Source organism: Marmota marmota, unplaced genomic scaffold, assembly GCF_001458135.2.
Source record: "Marmota marmota marmota unplaced genomic scaffold, marMar, whole genome shotgun sequence".
NCBI classification, from domain to species: domain Eukaryota; kingdom Metazoa; phylum Chordata; class Mammalia; order Rodentia; family Sciuridae; genus Marmota; species Marmota marmota.
Window position 1 is genome coordinate 56,553,419 of NW_026000037.1, and position 21,657 is coordinate 56,575,075.

At 39.0% G+C, this 21,657-nt stretch overlaps 1 protein-coding gene across 1 annotated transcript in view; it reads left to right on the top strand.

Annotated features, from left to right (window-relative positions):
• The window catches only part of Klhl23 (kelch like family member 23), a 61,965-nt gene extending 52,094 nt beyond the window's left edge, over positions 1-9,871 (top strand). The window contains exon 4 of the mRNA XM_048812448.1: positions 9,553-9,871. Coding sequence (XP_048668405.1) covers positions 9,553-9,686 — 134 coding nt within the window. The 3' untranslated portion in view covers positions 9,687-9,871. The remainder of the gene's footprint in view (positions 1-9,552) is intronic.
• Positions 9,872-21,657: the final 11,786 nt, after the last annotated feature.

The window sequence follows — 21,657 nt, forward strand, 5'->3', positions numbered from 1 at the left end:
TGTAAGCTCCAAGAAGCAGTCCCCGCGGGCTCAGTTCCGGGAGCCGGAATTCGGCTGCTTAGTGCTTGTTGTATGCTCTGATAGGAGCAGGGTCCAAGAAGCAGCCTCCGCAGGCTCCGCGGGACAGTTCCAGGAGCCGGAACTCGGCCACCCCGCGCTCGGTGTTCGCTCCGATAAGCTCAGGTTCTAAGAAGCACCCAGGCGCTGAACCCTAGCAATCTGTCTGCAAGCCGCAGGCGAATTGCAGCCTGAAATTACCTGATCTATGGCTGAATGAGCTGCGGTCAGTCGAAAACAGGGAAGGTGACGTCAGTTTACCAACATGGTGGCTGCTGGCCTCCTCTGTGGTCTGACCGGTGTGGAGAACCGAGATGGACCGCTTCCTTCCCCCGTCTCGAACCCAGAATTCAGCCCTGAGTACGGTGCTTGCGCGGCTGGCAGAAACTGCAGCGCTGTAACCCTGCGTCTCTATCCCAGCGCGCGCTGCAGACTCTAGCCACGGGGTGATTTGCTGAATAAGCAGTTACCCTCCGTGCGACAAACCTCTCGCGTTTGAGTCCCCGTGGCCGATCCTCGTGCGATGGAAATCCTTCTTCCAGGTTCCGGAGCACCCCACTATTGCTGGAAATTCCTAACAAGATATCCTTTAGCCGTCCTGACTTGTCATACTCCCACACAGTGAAGCAGCACACGGGGGTAATGCACTCCCCTCGCCGCCATCTTCAAGAGTCCCCCTAGATTTATTGTTTTTAAAAATCATTATGAACTCATGGATTTGAATATACTTGGCATTTTTCAGTCCACTGCAGTTCCTCTTATTCATGCTCAATTTATTCTGTCATGAGCCAGTGGATGCTTCTGCAGATTTTTGTTTGTTTGTTTGTTCATTTTGTTTTGTTTTGCTTTATTTTATTTTGAGACATGGTTAAGTTATCCAGGCTGGCCTCAAGCTCATGAGCCTTTTGCTTCAATCTAACTTTTGAAAGATTGCACCACCATGCCAGACTTCCTAATTGGTTTTGATAGTTTCTTTGCTGTATGGTATAAGATGCTCCTAGATCATTTTGTACAGTTCCTGCCTTAAACATGGAATGAAGTGTTTGTCCGAGCAGCACTGGTTTCTTTTAGTGAGAAATGATATTTCAAGATCATAGTCTGCCATTAGGGGTGCTTATTGACACTGAATTGTTTATTCTTTCTAAGCCTAAAATAAAGTATGTAATAATAATAACTTAAAGGCAGGAGAAGGTTTATTAGAGTTAAAATTCTGTAAGGTTCAAGCAATGTTAGGGAAGCGGTAAAGGCACCCTGGTGTTTGCCTAACCTCTTCTACCAGGCAGCTGGAGGCTCTTTTCCCCACAGAAAGTATCCTGGTTTTCAAGACCACCTGATATGGTAGAATTAGATTATGAGATTATAACTCATTTGCTTTATTCTACCACATGCACATGAGCATGTACACACACACACACACACACATGCACACACACACCATTTTCAGAATAACAATACATGCAATGTGGTTATAAAATTTAATACTTTTGGGGCTGGAGTTGTGACTCAGTGGTAGAGCACTTGCCTGGCACGTCTGAAGCCCTGGGTTCTATCCTCAGCACCCCATATAAATAAATAAATTAAATAAAAGATCCATTTACAACTAAAAAATATAGTAAATAAATAAAATTTAATAATTTTGGATTTCTTAAACATTCCAATTTAGAAAGCAGCTGAGATTGAAACTGGCAAACTACCACCTGGGATTTGAGATTCTATTCAAGCAGAATGAAAGAATGATGAGGAATTCTAGCCAGAAACAGTAAACATGCAAAAAATAAAATAAAAATATAAAAGTTTTAAAGAATTTTGTTCATCTTTTTTTGTTTGTTTACTTTTGTGGTACTGGAGATTGAACTCAGGGGCACTGTACCACTGAGTGACAGTCCTAATTATTTTTAAATTTTATTTGGTGACAGGGGTCTCACTAATTTGCCACAGCTGTCCTCAAGCTTGCAATACTCCTACCTCAGCCTCCTGAGTCACTGAGATTACAACTGCATGCCACTGTGCCCAGCTGTTCACAATTTTTTTAAGGTCTTTGAAATATAGTCTTTATTTCTCTTCCATTTCTTCTGTCTTCAATTTCCATCATAAGGCCTTTATTCCTGGAAACTCAGCCAAAGTTTATAGGCAGAATCTTCCAGATAACATAGGAGATCCAAATAAACACAAAAGAGTAATAAAATTATTTTCTGGTATGTTTAAGTAAATATATAAGCCTAACATTATTGGTTTTTAAATATGTCTATTTCTTCTTATGTGTCTATTTCTTCTTATATATCTACTTTTAAAAAATTCAAGAAAGGTGAAGTGGTACATGCCTGTAATTCCAGTTACTCTGGAGGGTGAGATAAAAGGATCTCAAATTCAAGGTTGGTCTGGACAACTTAATAAAACCCTGTCTCAAAATAAAATAAAAGGGACTGAGGGTGATTTTCAGTGGTAAAGCACCTGTGGGTTAAATCCCTAGTATTGATAGATAGATAGATAGATAGATAGATAGATAGATAGATAGATAGATTGATTTTGAGATAGGGTCTAACTATGTTACCCAGGCTGGCCTTGATCTCCTGGGCTCAAGTGATCTGTCTGCCTCAGCTTCCAGAGTAGCTGGAAATACAGGTGCACACAACCACACCTGGCTTACAGAATAAGCCTAACTTATTTTTAAAGAACTCAGAAAGATAAGGTGATGGAGCCCATACCCTTTGTCTCCTTGAACAAGAAGAAACTTCTCTCAGAAGGCTTTTGGCAGGCATTGCCCATGTTCAAAAGCCCTTAATCCAAACATTGACTGAGTTTCACCAAAATCAAAGTACACAGCTGGTTTATTAAATCATCAGAAAGTTTAAACCAAAGTTGTGCCTGATAAAAAGATCATTTCTCTCTTGGCTGTATGAAACTTCAGTCTTCAAGTATATTTTGTGGCTTTGTATTCTCTGTTTGAGGCTTTTGTCTTTACATATGTAAGATTTTGAAAAGTAGTTCTAACTGGGCATCTTTCCATAGTGATATCCGCCCTCTGTAAGCCTTTGTGCTTTTATTCCATAAGTTCTAAATAAAAATGTTTTGGGCCATTGAGCTGAAACTTTGAAATTTTTTTTTCAGTGAGGAAGCTCAAAGTTTGATGAGAAAACAACTGCAAAAATATAACAAAACATCTGTGTAATAGCACAGTATCCTGTCTCTTAAATTCGGGATCAGAAAAAATCAAGATTCTTTCCTTTTCTTTCCCCTTTCTTATCTGTTAAAACCCCAAACATTTAGAAGACTATAAAAGAAGAGAAGGTAGAGTCATCTGTCCAGTTTTCCAGTGCCTGAGGCTCAACTTGCAAAGTAGCTTTACTTCTTCTGGAGGATACTTTACAGTTAGTCAGGAATAAGGATGGATAAGAAACCAGTAATTTTTTTTTCATTTTATTTTGCACTGAGGGAAAAGAACCTGATACATTTAATATGTACCTGGTGCTAGGTGCATTTTATATTTGTTGCTTCTTAAAATCAGAAATAATGAGTGCAAATTCAAAGCCAAAATCATATGTCTCGAAGTAGTATTGAGTACCATACCTCTTTCAAATCTTTTTTTTTAAGACACTTTTTTTTTAAAGAGAGAGAGAATTTTAATATTTATTTTTTAGTTATTGGCGGACACAACATCTTTGATTGTATGTGGTGCTGAGGATCGAACCCGGGCCGCACGCATGCCAGGCGAGCGCACTACCACTTGAGCCATATCCCCAGCCCTCGAATCTTATTTGCTAGTAGAGTGATCATAAATTAAGTGCTCAATGTTTTCGTCAATCCAAATGCATTTGTATTTATTTAGTTACATAAAGTGAAGCAATTGCCATAATTTTATTTATTTATTTGGTATTGAGGATTGAACCCAGAGGTGCACTCAACCACTGAGCCACATCCGCAGCATTTTTAAAAATATTTTATTTAGAGACAGGGTCTCATTGAGTTGCTATGGACCTCGCTAAGCTGCTGAGGCTTTGAACTTGCAATCCTTCTGCCTTAGCTTCCTGAGCCACTGGGATTACAGGCGAGTGCCACCAAGCCAGGCCATAATTTTACTTTTTAAAAAACTCAAATCATATTTGATTAAATCAGCATGTAATTGTGTACCTAGGGGAAAATTCAAATAAAAACGTCAGCACAAGGAGAGTTATAGTAAATGGCAAATTTCATCTTGAAAAGTTATTTGTCTACCTCATTTTCATTTTCTGTGCTAAAAAATACATCCTGAGAGCCTCCTCTGTGCCAGGCCATGCTCTGAACTCTGGAAAACAGAGTGAGAAACTATTCCTGTTCTTAGTACAACCCTCTGGCAGGGCATAAAGGCAATTAACAGGTAAGTAAGCAGATAAGCTAGCTTTTAAGAGTAACAGTGCTGAAAGAAAGTAAACCACAGCTAAGAGAATAGAGTGGCTCAAGTGGGAGAGCATAAGAGGTTAGTTTCTCCAAATTGATTTTTGGGGGGGCGGGGGAGGAATGAAACTTTTTAAATTTTATGTTTGTTCTTTTTAGTTACACATGTCAGTAGAATATATTTTGACATATTATATATACATGGAGTATAACTTCCCATTCCTGTGGTTTACATGTTGGGGAATTATACTGGTCACGTATTCGTATATGAACAGGAAAGTTATGTCCAAGTCATTCTACTGTCTTTCCTATATCCATCCTCCCTCTCTTCTCTTCATTCCCTTTTTGTCTAATCCAATAAACTTCTATTCTTCCCTCCCCACCTACCCATTATTGTGTGTTAGCATCCACATAGCAGAGCGAACATTCAGCCTTTGCTTTTTTGGGAATTGGTTTATTTCACTTAGCATGATAGTCTCCAATTTATCTGTTTACTGGCAAATGCCATAATTTCATTCTTCTTTATGGATGAGTAATATTTCATCTCATATATACACTACATTTTCTGGGATAAAGCTTATTAAACAAAAAATGCATATCACGTCCCTTTGTGCCTAGTGCTGTTTTGGGAACTGGGCATAGAAAGTAATAAACATAGAAGATAAAGTCTCTGCTTTCAAGAAGCTTCAGACAATATACACAATGTAATATTACTCAGCAATAAAAGAGAATAAAAAGATGGCATTTGCAGGTAAATGGATGGAGTTAGAGAAAATAATGCTAAGTGAAGTTAGCCAATCCCAAAAAAACAAATGCTGAATGTTTTCTCTGCTATAAGGAGGCTGACTCATAGTGGGGTTGGGAGGGGGAGCATGGGAGGAATAGACGAACTCTAGATAAGGCAGAGGTGTGAGAAGGGAAGGGAAGGGGTAGAGGGTTAGAAATAATGATGGAATGTGATGGACATTATTATCCAAAGTACATGTATGAAGACACAAATGGTGTGAATATACTTTGTATACAACCAGAGATATGAAAAATTGTGCTGTATATGTGTAATAAGAATTGTAATGCATTCTGATGTCATATATAAATTTAAAAATTAATTATTTTTTTTTAAAAAGAAGCTTAAGACATTCTACTGATGGAGCTGATAATATGACAAATCAATGTATAATATGTGGCATCAGATTTAATGTGATGCCCCAGGGAGTGCTGAGAAGTGCTGAGGGTTATAGAATAATCTAGGTAGCAACTAGAAGCCATTCTTTTGTTAACTTTTTTTGTATGTTTGGTGCTGGGGATTAAACCCAAGGCCTTGTGCATGGGAGGCAAGCACTCTACCAACTGAGCTATATCCACAGCCCTCTTTTGTTAATTTTTTTAAAGTGGTACCTATTATTCAGAATGGTGGGTTTCCTGATGGCATACTCTTTATACACATAAAAATGTAATTTCATCACTGTCACTCCTCAATTCCTTCCCACCCAACAACTAACTATATATTTTTTTTTTAAAGAGAGAGATAATTTTTTAAACATTTTTTTTCAAGTTTTCAGCGGACACAACATCTTTGTTTGCATGTGGCGCTGAGGATCGAACCCAAGCCGCATGCATGCCAGGCGAGCGCGCTACCGATTGAGCCACATCCCCACCCCCTAACTATACATTCTTGTACAAGGATTTCTCATAAATTATCTAAAGAAATCTTAGAAGAAAGAAATGAAGCTCTAAGGTGCAATAATTTGTTATGACTTCACATTCTAAATAAATATTAACTTTATACTTTATTTTTAAATTGTAACTTTTATATTTTATCTCTTAAAAAAGCTCCTGCGGGAGGCTGGGGATGTGGCTCAAGCAGTAATTCGCTCGCCTGGCATGCACGGGGCACTGGGTTTGATCCTCAGCACCACATAAAAATAAAAAAAATAAAGATGTTGTGTCCACCGAAAACTAAAAAAATAAATAAATAAATAGAATAAAGTTAGAGAGCTAGAAACATTTAAAAAAAAAAAAAAAAAAACCTCCTGCCTTGTGGCTCAGAGGTAGAGTGCTTGCCTAGCATGCATGAGACACTGGGTTCAATCCTCAGCACCACATAAAAAAAAAATAAAGGTATTGTATCTACCTACAACTAAAAAATAAATATTTAAAATAAGCTCCTGCTGGGCTGGGATGGTGGCTCAGCAGTAGAGCACTTACCTAGCATGCATAAGGCATTGGGTTCAATCCTCTGCACTGCATATAAATAAAAAAAATTAAAATTTCAACAACAAATAAAAATAGGTTTTTTTAAAAAACTATTTTAAAAAATAAAATAAAAAGCTCCTGCCCTCAAATTGTATGAACTTAAGTCCCCATAAAACCTTGACTGTATCCCTAAGATATTAGGTGGTGTTATAAAGAAATATAGTCACAATGAAGCAGATGGAGTGAAATCATTGACAAGGAGATATTGTTTATATAGGGTGGTTGGCAAAGGCTACTCTGATAAGATAAAATTAATGCTGAGGTCTGACTAGAATCTTGGAAAGAGTCAGTACAAAGGCCCTGTGGCATATGTACTATGAATTCTTCTGTACACTTGTTACTTGAAGGGATTTTTTCCTAAATTGATTCTTTTCTAATATCTTTAATCTACAAAATCAAGGCGCAATTATACTAGTAGATGCATGTACTCATTAAACAATCAATTCATAAGAATGGCAAAGAGTGAATTTTTTTTTTTTTGGGGGGGGGTACTGGGGATTGAACTCAGAGGCACTCGACCACTGAGCCACATCCCCAGCCCTATTTTTTTAAATTTTATTTAGAGACAGGGTCTCACTGAGTTGCTTAGTGCCTTGCCATAGCTGAAGCTGGCTTTGTACTCAAGATCCTCCTGCCTCAACCTCCTGAGCCACTGGGATTATGGGCATGGGCCCCCACACCCGGAAGTGAAGGGTAAATTTTGATGAAAACAAGTTCATTTTCTTCAGATGATACTGGCATTCAGCATTAAGCAAAGACTACAAGCTGACTCATACAACCACACTTGGTCTTTTACAGAGATACTCCTAAAGTGCCTGAATAATTAAATTCTTTCTATTTCTATCAGTGGTCCTTTCTAGCACTCTGAGAATCAGAGCAAACCTTTTTCTACCCTCTGCAAGTCATGTGAAGTTTGCATTGCCCAGAGACAAAGGAGGCCTGGGCAGGAAGAATCTTCCTGTTGGTAACTGTTAGCTCTATTTTTACAGTAAACACATCCATTTAATAAAAACAGACAATGTTGGTGCACTGACTGTTATTTTAAGGGAAACAACACAGAAGTGGGGGGAGGGGATCAAAAGGTTACTAAACAACCTGAAATTGACAATAATATGCTTTTGGACTAAGGTTGTGGCTCAGGGGTGGAGCACCCACCCCCCTAGTGGGTGCAAGGCCCTGGGTTCAATCTTCAGCACCATGTAAAAATAAATAAATAAAATAAAGGTATTGTGTCTGACTACAACTAAAAAATAAATATTTAAATAATAATAATAATAATATGGTTTGTGAAAAAAATCTAAACCCCTATATCCTGTTTCTTTCCTGTCCAACTTCTATAAAAAAAAATGCTTACTGGAGAGACGTATGATGAATTTAACTGGACTGCAAGCTTACCTGGGGCAGAGGGTAGGACTAAGTTTAATTTACTCTTGGATCTACAGGGCCAAACACAGGGTATCACACCATACACATTAGTGCAATTAAAAATTAATGTTGGGGTCTGGGGCTGGGGCCGTGGCTCAGTGGTAGAGCACTTGCCTGGCACACATAAGGTACTGGGTTCAGTCCTCAACACCACATAAAAATAAAATAAAAGCATTGTGTCTACTTACAACAACAAAAATACATTTAAAATGTTTTTAAAATTAATGTTGTGGGGGCTGAGGACATAGCTCAGTTGGTAGAGTGCTTGCCTCTAATGCACAAGGCCCTGGGTTCAATCCTCAGCAGCACTACCAAAAAAAAATACTAATGTTGCATAGGGTGTGGTGGGGCAAGCCTGTAATCACAGTGACTTGGGAGGCTGAGACAGGAGGATTGCAAGTTCAAAGTCAACCTCAGCAAAAGAGAGGGGCTAAGCAACTCAGTGAGTCACTGTCTCTCAATAAAATACCAAATAGAACTGGGGATGTGTGGCTCAGTGGTTGAGTGCCCCTGAGTTCAATCCCTGATATCCCCCCTAAAAACAAAATAATGTTGGAGCTGGGGTTGTAGCTCACTGGTAGAATGCTTGCCTAGCACATGTGAGGCACTGGGTTCAATCCTCAGTACTACATAAAAAATAAATACATAAATAAACAAAAATAAAGGTACTATTTCCATCTATAACAAAAAAATAAATTAATGTTAAGGAAGGAGAGGAAGGGTGGGAGGGTAAAAGGAACCATGAACTTAAATTGAATTCCACACATGTATGATTTTGTCCTGATGAGCTCAACTACTATATATAACTATAAATGCTCTAATAAAAAACAAAAAGTTTTTAAAAATTCCACCACCCAATATGAAGGAAGAATTGAACACCAGACTGGCGAAAATTGCTGAAGGAGAACCCCAATTCTCAAGACAACCACAAAACAGCAATAACTTTGGAGACGGCACTCTTCCCTTTGTTTTTCTCTGCTCAGGCACAGCCTACTGTCTCCCTTGAGAGTGCAGCTTGAACCCAAATCTCACTTTGCTTCCACTTTACCTTCACTTTTAACAAAATAATTCTCTTGCATGAAAAAAAAAAAAAATTCGTGTTAAGCTAGACAGGAAAAAAAGGGGGGATCGCTTGGGGGATCTCATGAAAATAAAAGGGAGGTCAGTAGAGGAAATGGACCAGGGGATGGAAGGAGGAGAAGGAGGGGGAAGTGTTGGGAAGTGATATTGAACAAATTATATTGTTATACTCTGTGCATGTGTGTCTATGTAACAAACACCCTCATTATGTACAATGATAATGCACCAATAAAAAATGTGCAAAGATGAAAAAATGATGGCCCCAGGGGATTACTATTAAACTGACGATAGCAAGCATAATTTCTCTACACTGCCTGGCAATATTTGAGCTCAATTTTATATGTGAGTTTCTCATTGTTTTTCTAGAACCTGCCTACGAAAGTCCCATGAAGAATGGGATGAGAATATTCCCAAGCCCAGTTATGCGGTCACAGAAAATGAGAGGCTCCCTGACTGTGGGCATCACAAGAATTTCAAGGCCCAGAACCTGTAAGGCATGACTCACTGGGTCTCAGAATGATCCCTTTATATATGGTGGTATAAGTTGTGTCTTAGCTGGGAAACTAGAAGGCAGGGGCCTGTCATTATATGCTCCTTTGGCTTGGTAGCTATCTCACTCTGCAGAAATGGCAAGAAATGCAAACTTTTTGTGTACTCTGGTATATACAAGGAAGGCAGTGGAAACCACATTCACCCTCCTGCATCTATATCTTGTTTATATTATTTGCTCTGCTTCTGGGTTCATCCAAAACAAAGAAAAAATAACCTAAATGGAACTCAAGTTTTTATTCTCTCCATTCTCCAAACTCAGACTAGTTTCCACTTCTCAGCTTAAATTATATTGTCCAGCTGTTTTTATAGTAAACACATTTAATAAAAGGTGACAATTTGTGCACAGTATTATTGTAAGAGAAGCTATAGAAATGTGCTCCTCCCACAAAGAGCTATCTAGTGAGGGAGATTAAAAGTATAAAAGCCATTACCATCCTAAGTAATGTCAAAGTCGTAGGATCTAAGACCTATAGTAGAACCAGAAAACATTTACTCCATTTTATATGCCAGTGTAGAAATCAGCTTTTTCAAATTATATATATATTTTTTTATTTATTTCTTTCACACATGACAATAGTGGAACGTATTACATAATTATCCATTCACAGCACAATTTTTCATAACTCTGTATATAAATGCCAAATTATGCCATTATACATGAGCTCTCTTATTGATTTTTTTTGCATTACAATTCTTAATACACCTTTATACCACAATTTATCATATTTTTTGTAGAATTTTCAGTGTAACAAAAGATTACCCAGTATGGCATTATTTGATTATCTAAACTAGACTTTATTACTATACCACCATGCCATGCACATGTCTTTTGAGGTCAGGGTAGAAGACCAGAGTACCTCAGTTTCTTGGTGGTATCTGTGATGGCTGTTTACTCACCTTGTAGGTATGGACGTTCTGTTTCACCCAGCATCTACCTAAGCTGTCACTGTAGCCTAAATGTGGTATGAGAAGTCTCACTGAAGTGAAGCTCAGAGCTTCTGTGCAGGGTCTCAGGCTCTCAAGGTTGGGAGAATGGAGGGAGAATACTTACCAGAAGCAAGCATCATTGAGCTATGATGGCTTAGAGGTTACACTGGGTAAAACCTAATATGTTGGTCCTAGATATGATATGTGTCCATGGATGTAGCAAGCACTTGTGAGTTGGTTCTAATAATACATGTAGGCCAAAGGTGGGACTTACTTTTTTTTAAATTCCTTCCTTCCTTCCTTCCTTCATATGGTGCTGAGGATCAAACCCAGTGCCTCACACATGCTAGACAAAGCACTTATATCCCTGAGCTATAACCCCAGGTGGGGACTTAGAATATTCATACACAAGAATAGTAATGAGGGGCTGGGGATGTGGCTCAAGTGGTAGCGCGCTCGCCTGGCATGCGTGCGGCCCGGGTTCGATCCTCAGCACCACATACAAACAAAGATGTTGTGTCCACCGAAAAATAAATAAATAAATATTTTTAAAAAAAAAGAATAGTAATGAGTGCTATAACTGGGGAAGTATGGAGCACTACAGTAACACAGGGACATCTTTTCTCAAGAAATAATGTCCAAACTAACACCTCAAAATGACTTTGGATTGGGGGTTTGGGGTATGGCTCAGTGGTAATGCACTTATCTGGTATGTGTGAGACACTGGGTTCGATTCTCAGCACCACATATAAATAAAGGTCTACCAATTGATTAAAAAAGAAAATGACTTTGGCTTGACTTGTTTTCCCACCCATCCGATAACTCTATGATGCCTCTTTTTCAGTTAGCAAGAGCTCAAGTCTCCCCAATCATCCCTCATCATTCTCTCATTCTGCTCAGCTCAGGTCCCAATCTGACTAAATACCCAACACTTCCAGGCCCTCCAGAACCCTTCCTATGTGCCACCAAGATCCCTGGAGATCCAGATGTGTGATTAACATGCTCCATCAATGTTTGTCCTTCATCCAAAGTGTTTCCTCTGACTCCTTGATCTCACTGTGTGTGCTCTGTCCATCTCCTAAGGACACTGGCTCCACATAGCCTTTTCAAATGAATCAAATCCTCTCATGTCCTGTGTACTCCAAGGCCAGAATGCAAGGTGTGTTTTTTCTTCTTTGATCCATTGCCACTTTCCTTCTTCTTTCTTCAAAAGCCCCAGTTCCTTGTTTCCACAATCTAATGATCTCCTTATCACTCCATTCATTCACGGAAGACTTGACACCTGGCTTAGGTCTTCCTCTTCATCCTGACTCTGGTTGTCATTTTTATCTCTATGGTCTCTTATCCATTATCCTGTGGGTTCCATCCACTGAGCTCACCACTTTGTTTTATAGACTGTCTATCATGTCTATCCTGTCTTCATTCTCTCCCTTAGCCATTGATGATTTCCTGGTCTATCATTTTGAAAAGCATATTCACCTGCTTTGCTGCATATCTCCACATCTCTCTGGTCTACAGCAGAGTAGCTAAACACTAGGAATAGTGCCTTAAATTTATGACCACAGGTTGAAACACTCGACTTATCTGTTCCACTATCCACCAAAGATTTCCCCAGTAAAATTAATATTCATTCTCTGAGTCAACTATTTATAATCTTTCCTTTTTTAACCCTAAAAATGTCAACACTAGTAAAAGCACTTGCCTAGCATGTGTGAGGCAGTAGGTTCAATCCTCTGCACTACAAAAATAAATAAATAAATAAAGTTATTGTGTCCATCTACAACTTAAAAAAAAAAGAAAAGAAAGAAAAGTCAACCCTCCCTCTTCTGGCCCCTCTCTCACATACTTTACCAAAAAAACAAACAACTAAACATGACTATATTCTAACCACCAAATCTTTCTACCCCTGCTCAATGTCTCCTGCCTTTCCACATACTACAATACAGACATCACTGCTCTCTCTAAGGCCAGATTTTTTCATGCTCTGAAGCCTATATTCCCTTACTTTCTAGAGAACAATGATCTTGTAGTTGTTCCCTCTCTCATGGATGTCTAATTTCTCCCTTTATTATACGGACCTTATGGTTCTTAAATTATCATCTTTTAAAAAGTCTATCATTAAAAAAAATCCCCAATTGATTTTACAACTGCTTCCAGGAGAATTCCATTCATTTACTCTCTTATAAAGAAAAATTTCACCAAAGAATTACCAACCCTTCTCTCTTTTCAGTCCTTTCTCCCTCTTCAACCTATTCCAGGATTTCCATCCCTGTCACATCACTGAAACAATTATCAAGTCACCTATGACTTTTATGTTGCCAAATCTGGTGGACATTTCTCTTTCCTCATTTTACATGAGATCCTGTGCAAACTGACATAAGCCAGCTTGACTCTTTTCAATTGTTAAGTTCTTTTTGAAGATATCAGTAACCAGCTATAGGTGTAGGTGAGGCCTCTTCTGAATTTGAACTAGATACTTTAGGAAGGGCATTCTAGAAAATAACTGTTTAGCCTCCCCTATTACCATAAAGTATTGAACTTTTTGTTCTCCCAATTTTAAAAAAAAATTTCCCCAGAAATACCAGTTCCAATTATTCATTCTGAGGTTCTGGCTACTGGTACTCAAAATTCCCTAATTGGCCCTTGAACATTTGCAGTGTGACTTGATCTCTCATTGCAGATATAGATATATTACTAAAACCATGGATATCTTATGGACTTCTCGAAAAATTTTAGATTTCCCAAAAGAGTGTTCACTTGGGATTTATCATCTACAAATGATGATTTATTTTGATGTTTTTCAAAATTAAATAAATTGTTGGAATAGTGTATGAGAGACTGTGTCCTATTCCAGTGGCTGAGAGGCCCACCCTATATAATAGAACTTACCAGTTCAGAGATTTAGAGACCAGTTTCTTTCTCAGATGGTGCTATTTAGAGCCATCATCAGTAATGTTGACCTGCAGCCAAATTAATTGGTTATTCTAAAAGAATATTAAGAAACCAACTCATTATTCTGAAAATTAATGTAAGAAAAAAAGTCAAGGAGCTGAGGTTGTGGCTCAGAGATAGAGTGCTTGCCTAGCATGCGTGAGGCACTGGGTTCGATCCCCAGAACCACATAAAAATGAAATAAAGATATTAAAAAAAAAGGAAAAGAAAAAAATTCAAGCAGTCATCTTCTCTTTCCTGTATGTATATCAAGGAGAACAAACCATGAAGTGGTAAACATACTTCTTTTCAGTAGTAGGGACTGATCTCAGGGACTCTGTACCCCTGAGCTCTAGCTCCAGCCCTTTTTATTTTGAGGCAGGGTCTCACTAAGTTGCCCAGGCTGGCTCAGGCTGTAGTCTATCTGCCTTAGCTTCCCAAATAGCTGGTATTACACATGTGCACCAAAAGATGTGCATACCTGGCAACTTAAAAAAAATGAAAAGCAGAATTCTACCTAATTAATGTAGAAAGAATTATATGCTATCACCATTTTCCCACTTAATGAAAGGCATTGATTATTAATAGCTAAATCATTAAGTAAGAGGATATTGGGTAACTTACAATGATGGATCAGGATGACAATATTTATTCATTTTTTAGTGCTGGGGATTGAACCCAAGGCCTTGCACAGTTGATAAGCACGTGATCTCCCAGGCTGGCGCTTGAACTCGCTAATTTTAATATTTCAAAGAGACAGTCATTACGTGCCAGCTGATGTGATGCAATAAAAACACAGTACTACATATGAAGTATCCCTCCCAAAATATTTCGTGTAAATCTTATCAACCTTCTAGATCTAATTTTCAGGTTATATGAAATACAGAGGACTGAGGAACAGGTTAAATAACATTCATGATACAATCGGCAAAATATAGAATGTAACAAATTCTATAGGAAAAATGGCTCAATTTCATCAAGAAATAAATGGAAGAAAAACAAAAGATTCAATAGACTAGAGGAAATTTAAGAGCCACATCAACGATGCTATGTATGAAAAGCCTGGGGGTTTCATACACACACAAAACTTAACAGATTAAATAAAAATGCAGCCATTTGCTCTAAAATAATCCCCTGAGGGCTCTGGGAAAGTGTGTAACATGCTGATAAAGCAAGGCTTTAAGGGGCTGGGGTTGGTTCAGTGGCAGAGCGCTTGCCTAACATGTGCATCAGCACCGCATATAAATAAATAAAATAAAGATCCATTGACAATTTTTTTTAAAAAGACGTAATTTGCTGATGAATGTGGAAGCTGGATAATAGATATTCAGGGGCTTATATTATTTATATCATTCTTTTTACTTCTGACGTAAGCTTAAAATTTCCCATAATAAAAATAAAATAAAATTTTAAGATCTTTTAAAAAAAAATTTTGCAGGCTTCTCAGACGTTCCTTTGGGAAATTTTTCCAAAACCTATGAATAATTTATTAGCAATATCTTTACAATATTTCATCTGATTTTCTTTCCTTTAGGGCCCTTGAGATTGTCTCAGAATTCCTCATGACTCTTTCAAGTAATTACTGCTGCTTTTGTGTGCTTTGATTACTACCGTTGAATTATTTCTTCAGGAACTTTTCTATGCCTTGTGGTCAGTTAGGCTCCACAGGTGCGAATTAAAGCACTCCTCCCAGTAGGAGGCGCTGTCGTCAAAGTATGGTTTTGGCATGTTAGAGCCGATTTCCCAGGTCTTCCTACACTGCTCCAGTATCCGTACTGCTTCTGGGGCGTCCGCTGTATCATAGCGAATTTCTCAAGAAAATTTGCTTCTGGAATGATTTTCTACCTCTGTGCTGCCAAAGTTGTTTGGGCCAGCATTTCCTCCACCCTACCACTTACCCATCTCAGCTGCTTTTGTTTTTTTCCCCCCTCCTTCTTTAATGGGTTCCTAAACTCCTAAAATATATGATCCCTCTTAGAGAAGAAGCTTCATTCATGTTCTAATTTCATTGCCTTGTCATTATTGTCATGCCTGTTTCTGTAGTACGTATTCTGAACAGATTAATATCAGAATTTGTGGGGCATGATGCTAACTACAATTTCAGGCTTTTTGTTTGTTTGTTTTGGTACTGGATTTTGAACCCAGAGGCCCTTAATTAAACACTAAGCCACATCCTCAGACCTTTTTGTATTTTATTTAGAGACAGGGTCTCTCTAAGTTGCTTAGTGCCTGGCTGAGTTGCTGAGACTGGCTTTGTGATTCTCCTGTCTCAGCCTCCCAAGCTGCTGGGATGACAGGCATGGGCCACAGCACCCGGCCTTGGGGGGTTCTTTTTGAGGAAAATAATGCCAAATTAAAAACACAAAATTGGGGCTGGGGATGTGGCTCAAGCGGTAGCGCGCTCGCCTGGCATGCGTGCGGCCCAGGGTTCGATCCTCAGCACCACATACAAACAAAGATGTTGTGTCTGCCGATAACTAAAAAATAAATATTAAAAATTCTCTCTCTCTCTCTCTCTCTCCCCCCCTCTCTCTTTAAAAAAATAAAATAAAAATAAAAAAATAAAAAATAAAAACACAAAATTAGGGAAATGAATATGATAGATGAATAAGTCACAATAAAGATAAATACCACACAACAACACAAAATCCAGAAAAAAAGTCCCTCTCCCCCTTTTTTATGCTGGGGGCTGAACCTAGGATCTCCAGTATGCTCTAGATCCACTACTGAACAACACAGTTGATTAATTGCCAGAAACATCTTTATAATTATTTCTTCTGTCTTTATTTTTCTTGTTACCAGGGATTGGACCCAGAGGGTCTTACCCACATCCCCAGCCTTTTTTATTTTGAGACAGGGTCTTGCTAAATTGCTTAGTGCCTCACTAAATTGCTGAGGCTGACTTTGAATTTTCGATCCTCCTGCCTCAGTCTCCCAGGCCAGTAAATTACATGCATGCACCACCACACCTTGCTATATTTTTCTACATTTTGTTCAGTATAGTCGTTGATCTTTCTTCATACACAATAAATTTTAAAGATTTTCTACAGAGAGGATATAAAGATAATGTTACCAGGGCCCAGGCCAGAGGTTGCTAGGGTTTGGACTAACTGGATTTGGTTGCCTAACTACATCAGAAATAAGATAACAACAATGTAAAAAGGAAAAATGAATTTAATCACAATTTGGCCAGAACTGGGAAGTCAACTAATCTGTTTTCATGCAACCTAAAGAAATGTTACAATTTATAGAAACAAAAGTCAGGAAATATATGTATGTAAATACAGCCAGGCTGTGTTTACCAGAATTATGTTAAAATTCCGGTTTTTCAACCTTTGTGATTGCCCGCCAGGGATTTGGGGACAGTTTCTCAGCTTCCATTGTCAGCATGAGATAGCTGAGATGGAAACCAGGAAATGTGGAAGAAAAAAACAATTTAGGGCTTTTAATTCAAAGGAGCCCCTTTACAATAATTCAGTATTTCTATTAAAATAGTTATAATTCCTCTAGAAAGATTTTTTTTTTATTATTGGTTGCTTAGAAAACTGCTTGGAGATGAGAGGTAAATGTGATTTTTTTCCCCCTTCAACTCTACACATCTGTGACTACTTTTTTTTTTTGAGAGAGAGAATTTTAATATTTATTTTTTAGTTTTCGGCGGATACAACATCTTTGTTTGTATGTGGTGCTGAGGATCGAACCGGGCTGCACCCATGCACACTACCGCTTGAGCCACATCCCCAGCCATGTGACTACTTTTTAATAATGTCAAATTTGCATGGTCTGGAACATAAATCAAACAAATTCTGTAGTATTACAGTTGCAGGAATTTTAAAATACCATTTGGTTCTAGATATGTAATATACTGATACACTGGAAATATGACTTTATCTTTTTTTCCTTTTTTGTGCTATTGAGGATCAAACCCAGAGTCTTATGCATGCTAGGTGAACACTCTACCACTGAGCTACACTCCCAACCCTGGGAATTCTAGTTTTCAACATGCAGTTTTTAGCCTTAGTATTAATTTTAACTTTTGTTTATCAAAATAGCTAAGTGAAGTATAGTCGAATAGCAGCAAAACACTGAATTTGTTTGGATATTCTAAGAAATGGAGTTAAGAAAATGGTGTCGTTAATAGTTGAAAATTGAATGCATTTGTGCCATTAAGATACTGTTAGTGAGCTGGGCAAGGCGGTGCACTCCTGTAATCCCAGCAGCTCTGGAGGCTGAGATAGGAGGATCTCATTCAAAGCCAGCCTGGGCAACTTAGTGAGGCCTTAAGCAACTCGGTGAGACTAAAGAAAGTCAAAATAGGGCTGGGGGTGTAAATGGCTGAGTGCCCTTGAATTCATTCCCCAGTATGAAAAAAAAAAAAAAAGATACTATTAGTGTACTCCAATGCCTTGGAATAATATGAGTATCTTTTCATTCAAGCTTTTATCATAATTACCTATTCTTATACAAGCACCATATTTTCTTAGAACTTCTCAAGTTCTCATTATTCTAGTTCCTAAACAGGCTTTTTTTTTTCTTATCCAATGTCCAAAAACTGGAATGCTAAAGGGTTCAATCTGGGGCCCTCTTATCTTCACAGCAGTATAATTCCTTTAAGAGACCTTATGTAATGCCATGACTTTAAATATCATCTATATACTAATAACTCCATAATTTGTGTCTCCAACCCTGACTTCTGCCTTTCATTCCAAACTCATAGATTAACTGTTTACTGGCATCTCTCCCTAGATGTCTATTATTTCAAAGTAAATGTCCAAAGTAAAATAATACAATTACTCTAGATTAATTGTCCTTAATATAAGACAGAGGGCAGTAATCACTTAGTGTTTGGAAATATGGATGGGATTTTTCATTGCCATAGTGACAAGAGTGCTACTTTTTTTTTTCTCAGCATATTACATGTGAATTTCATCAACCTCAATGCATGCAGATCTAGTATAATATTGCATTGTTTATGCCACAATTTAGTTACCCATTCTTTTGGAGTAGATATTTAGTTGATTTTCAGTTGCTTGGATTTACACATCATGCTGCGATGAATATTTTTGAATATGTTTTCTTGTTCAGAGGTTAGAAATTTCCCCAAAATATATTCTGAAGAGTGGACTTGCTAGCCATCCACAATGCACATCTTATATATTAGCAGATTTTATCAAATTGTCCTCTAAAATGATTGTTCTAAATGTATACTGAGATACTTTTGGTATATTGACCTACAAACTTATGCTATGAGAGAGATGTCTAGCAGCATAAGAGTCTTTTCCTAGGTGCTTTAACTGGTAGGTTGAGTTTCCTGGTATGTTACCAGCAGCTATTGTCCCAAAAGGTGGTCTCCTGGAGACCAAGACAAGAAAGAGAGGGAGAGCAAAGGACCAGTGACCTGATAAGACACTAAATGTTCCTAAGTGTTATTTGTTTACAATAACATTTCTTTGTAGTCTTTGTGGAGCATGAAAGAGTTACATTTGTTTAGGTGACTGTCTCTAGGCAATCTCCTCCCCTACCTACTCCCAGTGTCAGGCCCCCTATCAGACATCAGTAGGTATGTAATCAACAATTTGCTTGCTCACTCCTGGGGAAGAGGCTTGGCTGCTGCATCTGTCTGGTGGCTCCCAGAGGAATCACCACTGATATCTCTGTTCCCTCTAGCACCCCTAAGGGGTCCTCTGGACTGAAAAGCCAGGCTTGAGCCAAAACCAGGTCCTCAAGGGCTTGGAGGCACTGCAGGCTGGGAGTAGCCCCAGGGCATGTTGGTGGCAGCCATCAAGCTCTACATCCTGCACAATACCCCACAGTAGATGTCTTTCACTTCAAGTACCTGCTGAAGCAGGTCCTGGCAACTGCTGGTGAAGAGGATTGCTCACCAGGCCTGTTAACTCCAGGGGCAAAGGGGCCACTGTCTCTTCAAATTAGTTCCCAAGCACAAGAGGAAAATCTGGCCTGGGAAGACACCCACCCTAAAGGCCCCCAGGAGAGCCAGGAAAGCTCCTGGGAAAGGCTCAAGAATCCAAGCAAGGCACAGAAGGAACCTGCCAGCTCTGGCAAGGTAGAGAAGGCAGCAAACATGCTGGGTGAGGGGAGGAAGGCTCCTCCCAGACCAGCTGCTGCCAACCAAAAGATCCTCAAGAGAGGCCACTCAGGCCCCTTCCTGTGCCAATGGATCAGTAAGAAGTCAAAGGTCAAAGAAAGACAAGAGTAGTGGGCAAGTAGATACAGAGACCCGTGGGAAATCAAAAATGAAGAATGAGATTTCAAAACCTGTAACTAAGCAGGTCAAGAATGGAGTTGCTTCCCCAACCAAAAGGAAGATGGCTGCCAAGGCCCCTAAAGAGAGAGCTTGCCAGGGGGCTGGAGAGAAGCCAAGAACGAAAGCAGCAGCTGCTCCTCCTAAGGGTGACAGGTCCAAGGCAGTCCTCATACCTCCGGCCATGGAGACAGAGGCTGCCCATGAAGTCCTCATCCTCCAGAGTATGCAGCAAGAAGGTAGAGGCTGAGAGCTAGAGGCCCTGGGTGGACAGAGATGGTGATTTTGCCCGAGTTTTTATTCCCTGACAAGCCATTACTCAATTTATTTATCAATAAAGACTTCATTTTCTTTTTCCTTAAACACAAAAGATAACAATTTGCTCAATGGATGAATGGGAATACCCTGACGCTCATATGATTAGTTCTGTTAAATACCTTTATTCTCACTGATTTGGTCTAAAGGATAATTGAGATTTCAATTGTGGTTAGCACAAAGTAGGGGCTAGAAAAATATAGAGTGAGTAAAAGAGAATCTAATTCATCTGAAATTAAACTACCTGAGCACAATGCTACTAAATATCCCGCCTTTGGCCCAATGTAATGGTCCTTATTCAATCTATAACTGCATTTTTCCCAAATAAATAATATTTGATCTGTTTGGGATCACTGAAAATCCCTGAAATAATTTGACAGGATTTTTCACCAATGGCATTAAATATTTTCAAAAAAATTGAGGAAAAAATAAAAGATGGTCTCACCACAGGAAAGGGGATAACTGCTTTAAATTAAACGACTAGCAGGGAGCGGTAATTCATGCCTGTTATAGCAGCAAATCGGTTGGCCGAGGTAGGAGGATTGCAAATTCCAAGCCAGCCTCAGCAACTCAGTGAAACTCTGTCTCAAAATAAAAATAAAGGGCTGGTGTTATAGCTCAGTGGTAGAGTGCTTCTGGGTTCACTCCCCAGGACCTGGGGTGGGGGGAAGTAAATGACTAAAATTTTGGAAAAGGTACACTAATAGGGAATGCCTCTAGCATAAACAATAATCAGTAGTGTTAGGGTAGGTGGCACAAATATCCATGGGAGACACTCTCTGAGTTCAAGCAAAGGTTTACTGACAGAGAATATTTGCCAGGCTACCTTCTCCAAGGCACAGCAAACTGCTGGAAAAAACTTCTTAACTATATAGTCAAATACAATGGAGTAGTTAAAAAATAATCCATCTGGTTCTGTGATTGTTAGGGTCTCTTTCAGGGGTCGGCCTAACAGGGAAGGTCATGCCTGGGTGGGCAAGTGCTAATTTTCAAAATGGAATTACTTCAGCCTAGGGACCTAACAACTAGATAGCCTTTTATTATTATTATTATTATTATTTTGGTACTGGGGATTGAACCCAGGGCCTTATGCATACAAAGCAAGCACTCTACCAACTGAGCTATCTCCCCAACCAACAGGCCCTACTTTTTACAGGAGGGACAAAGAAGTTGACTGGCCCACAGTCGCACAGTTTTTACACAGGACCGATATTTGAAAGCAGACAGTCTGATTCCAGAGCCTCAGCACACACACACTCCATTGTTTTCTCAACTCCAGGATTCCACAAATCTTTGATTTTTAGAATTTTCGCTTACACGATGTAATTTAGATACATATTAAAACAAGTTTTTTGAAAAAAATTAAAAGGCAAGCGCTTCAAATGAATAGACAGCCAGAGGAAAGGCTGGGATACAAATGCCATCCATAAATATTTAAACGTTTACCCCAACACGAACTACCAGTTATCCCTCAACACCCTGCG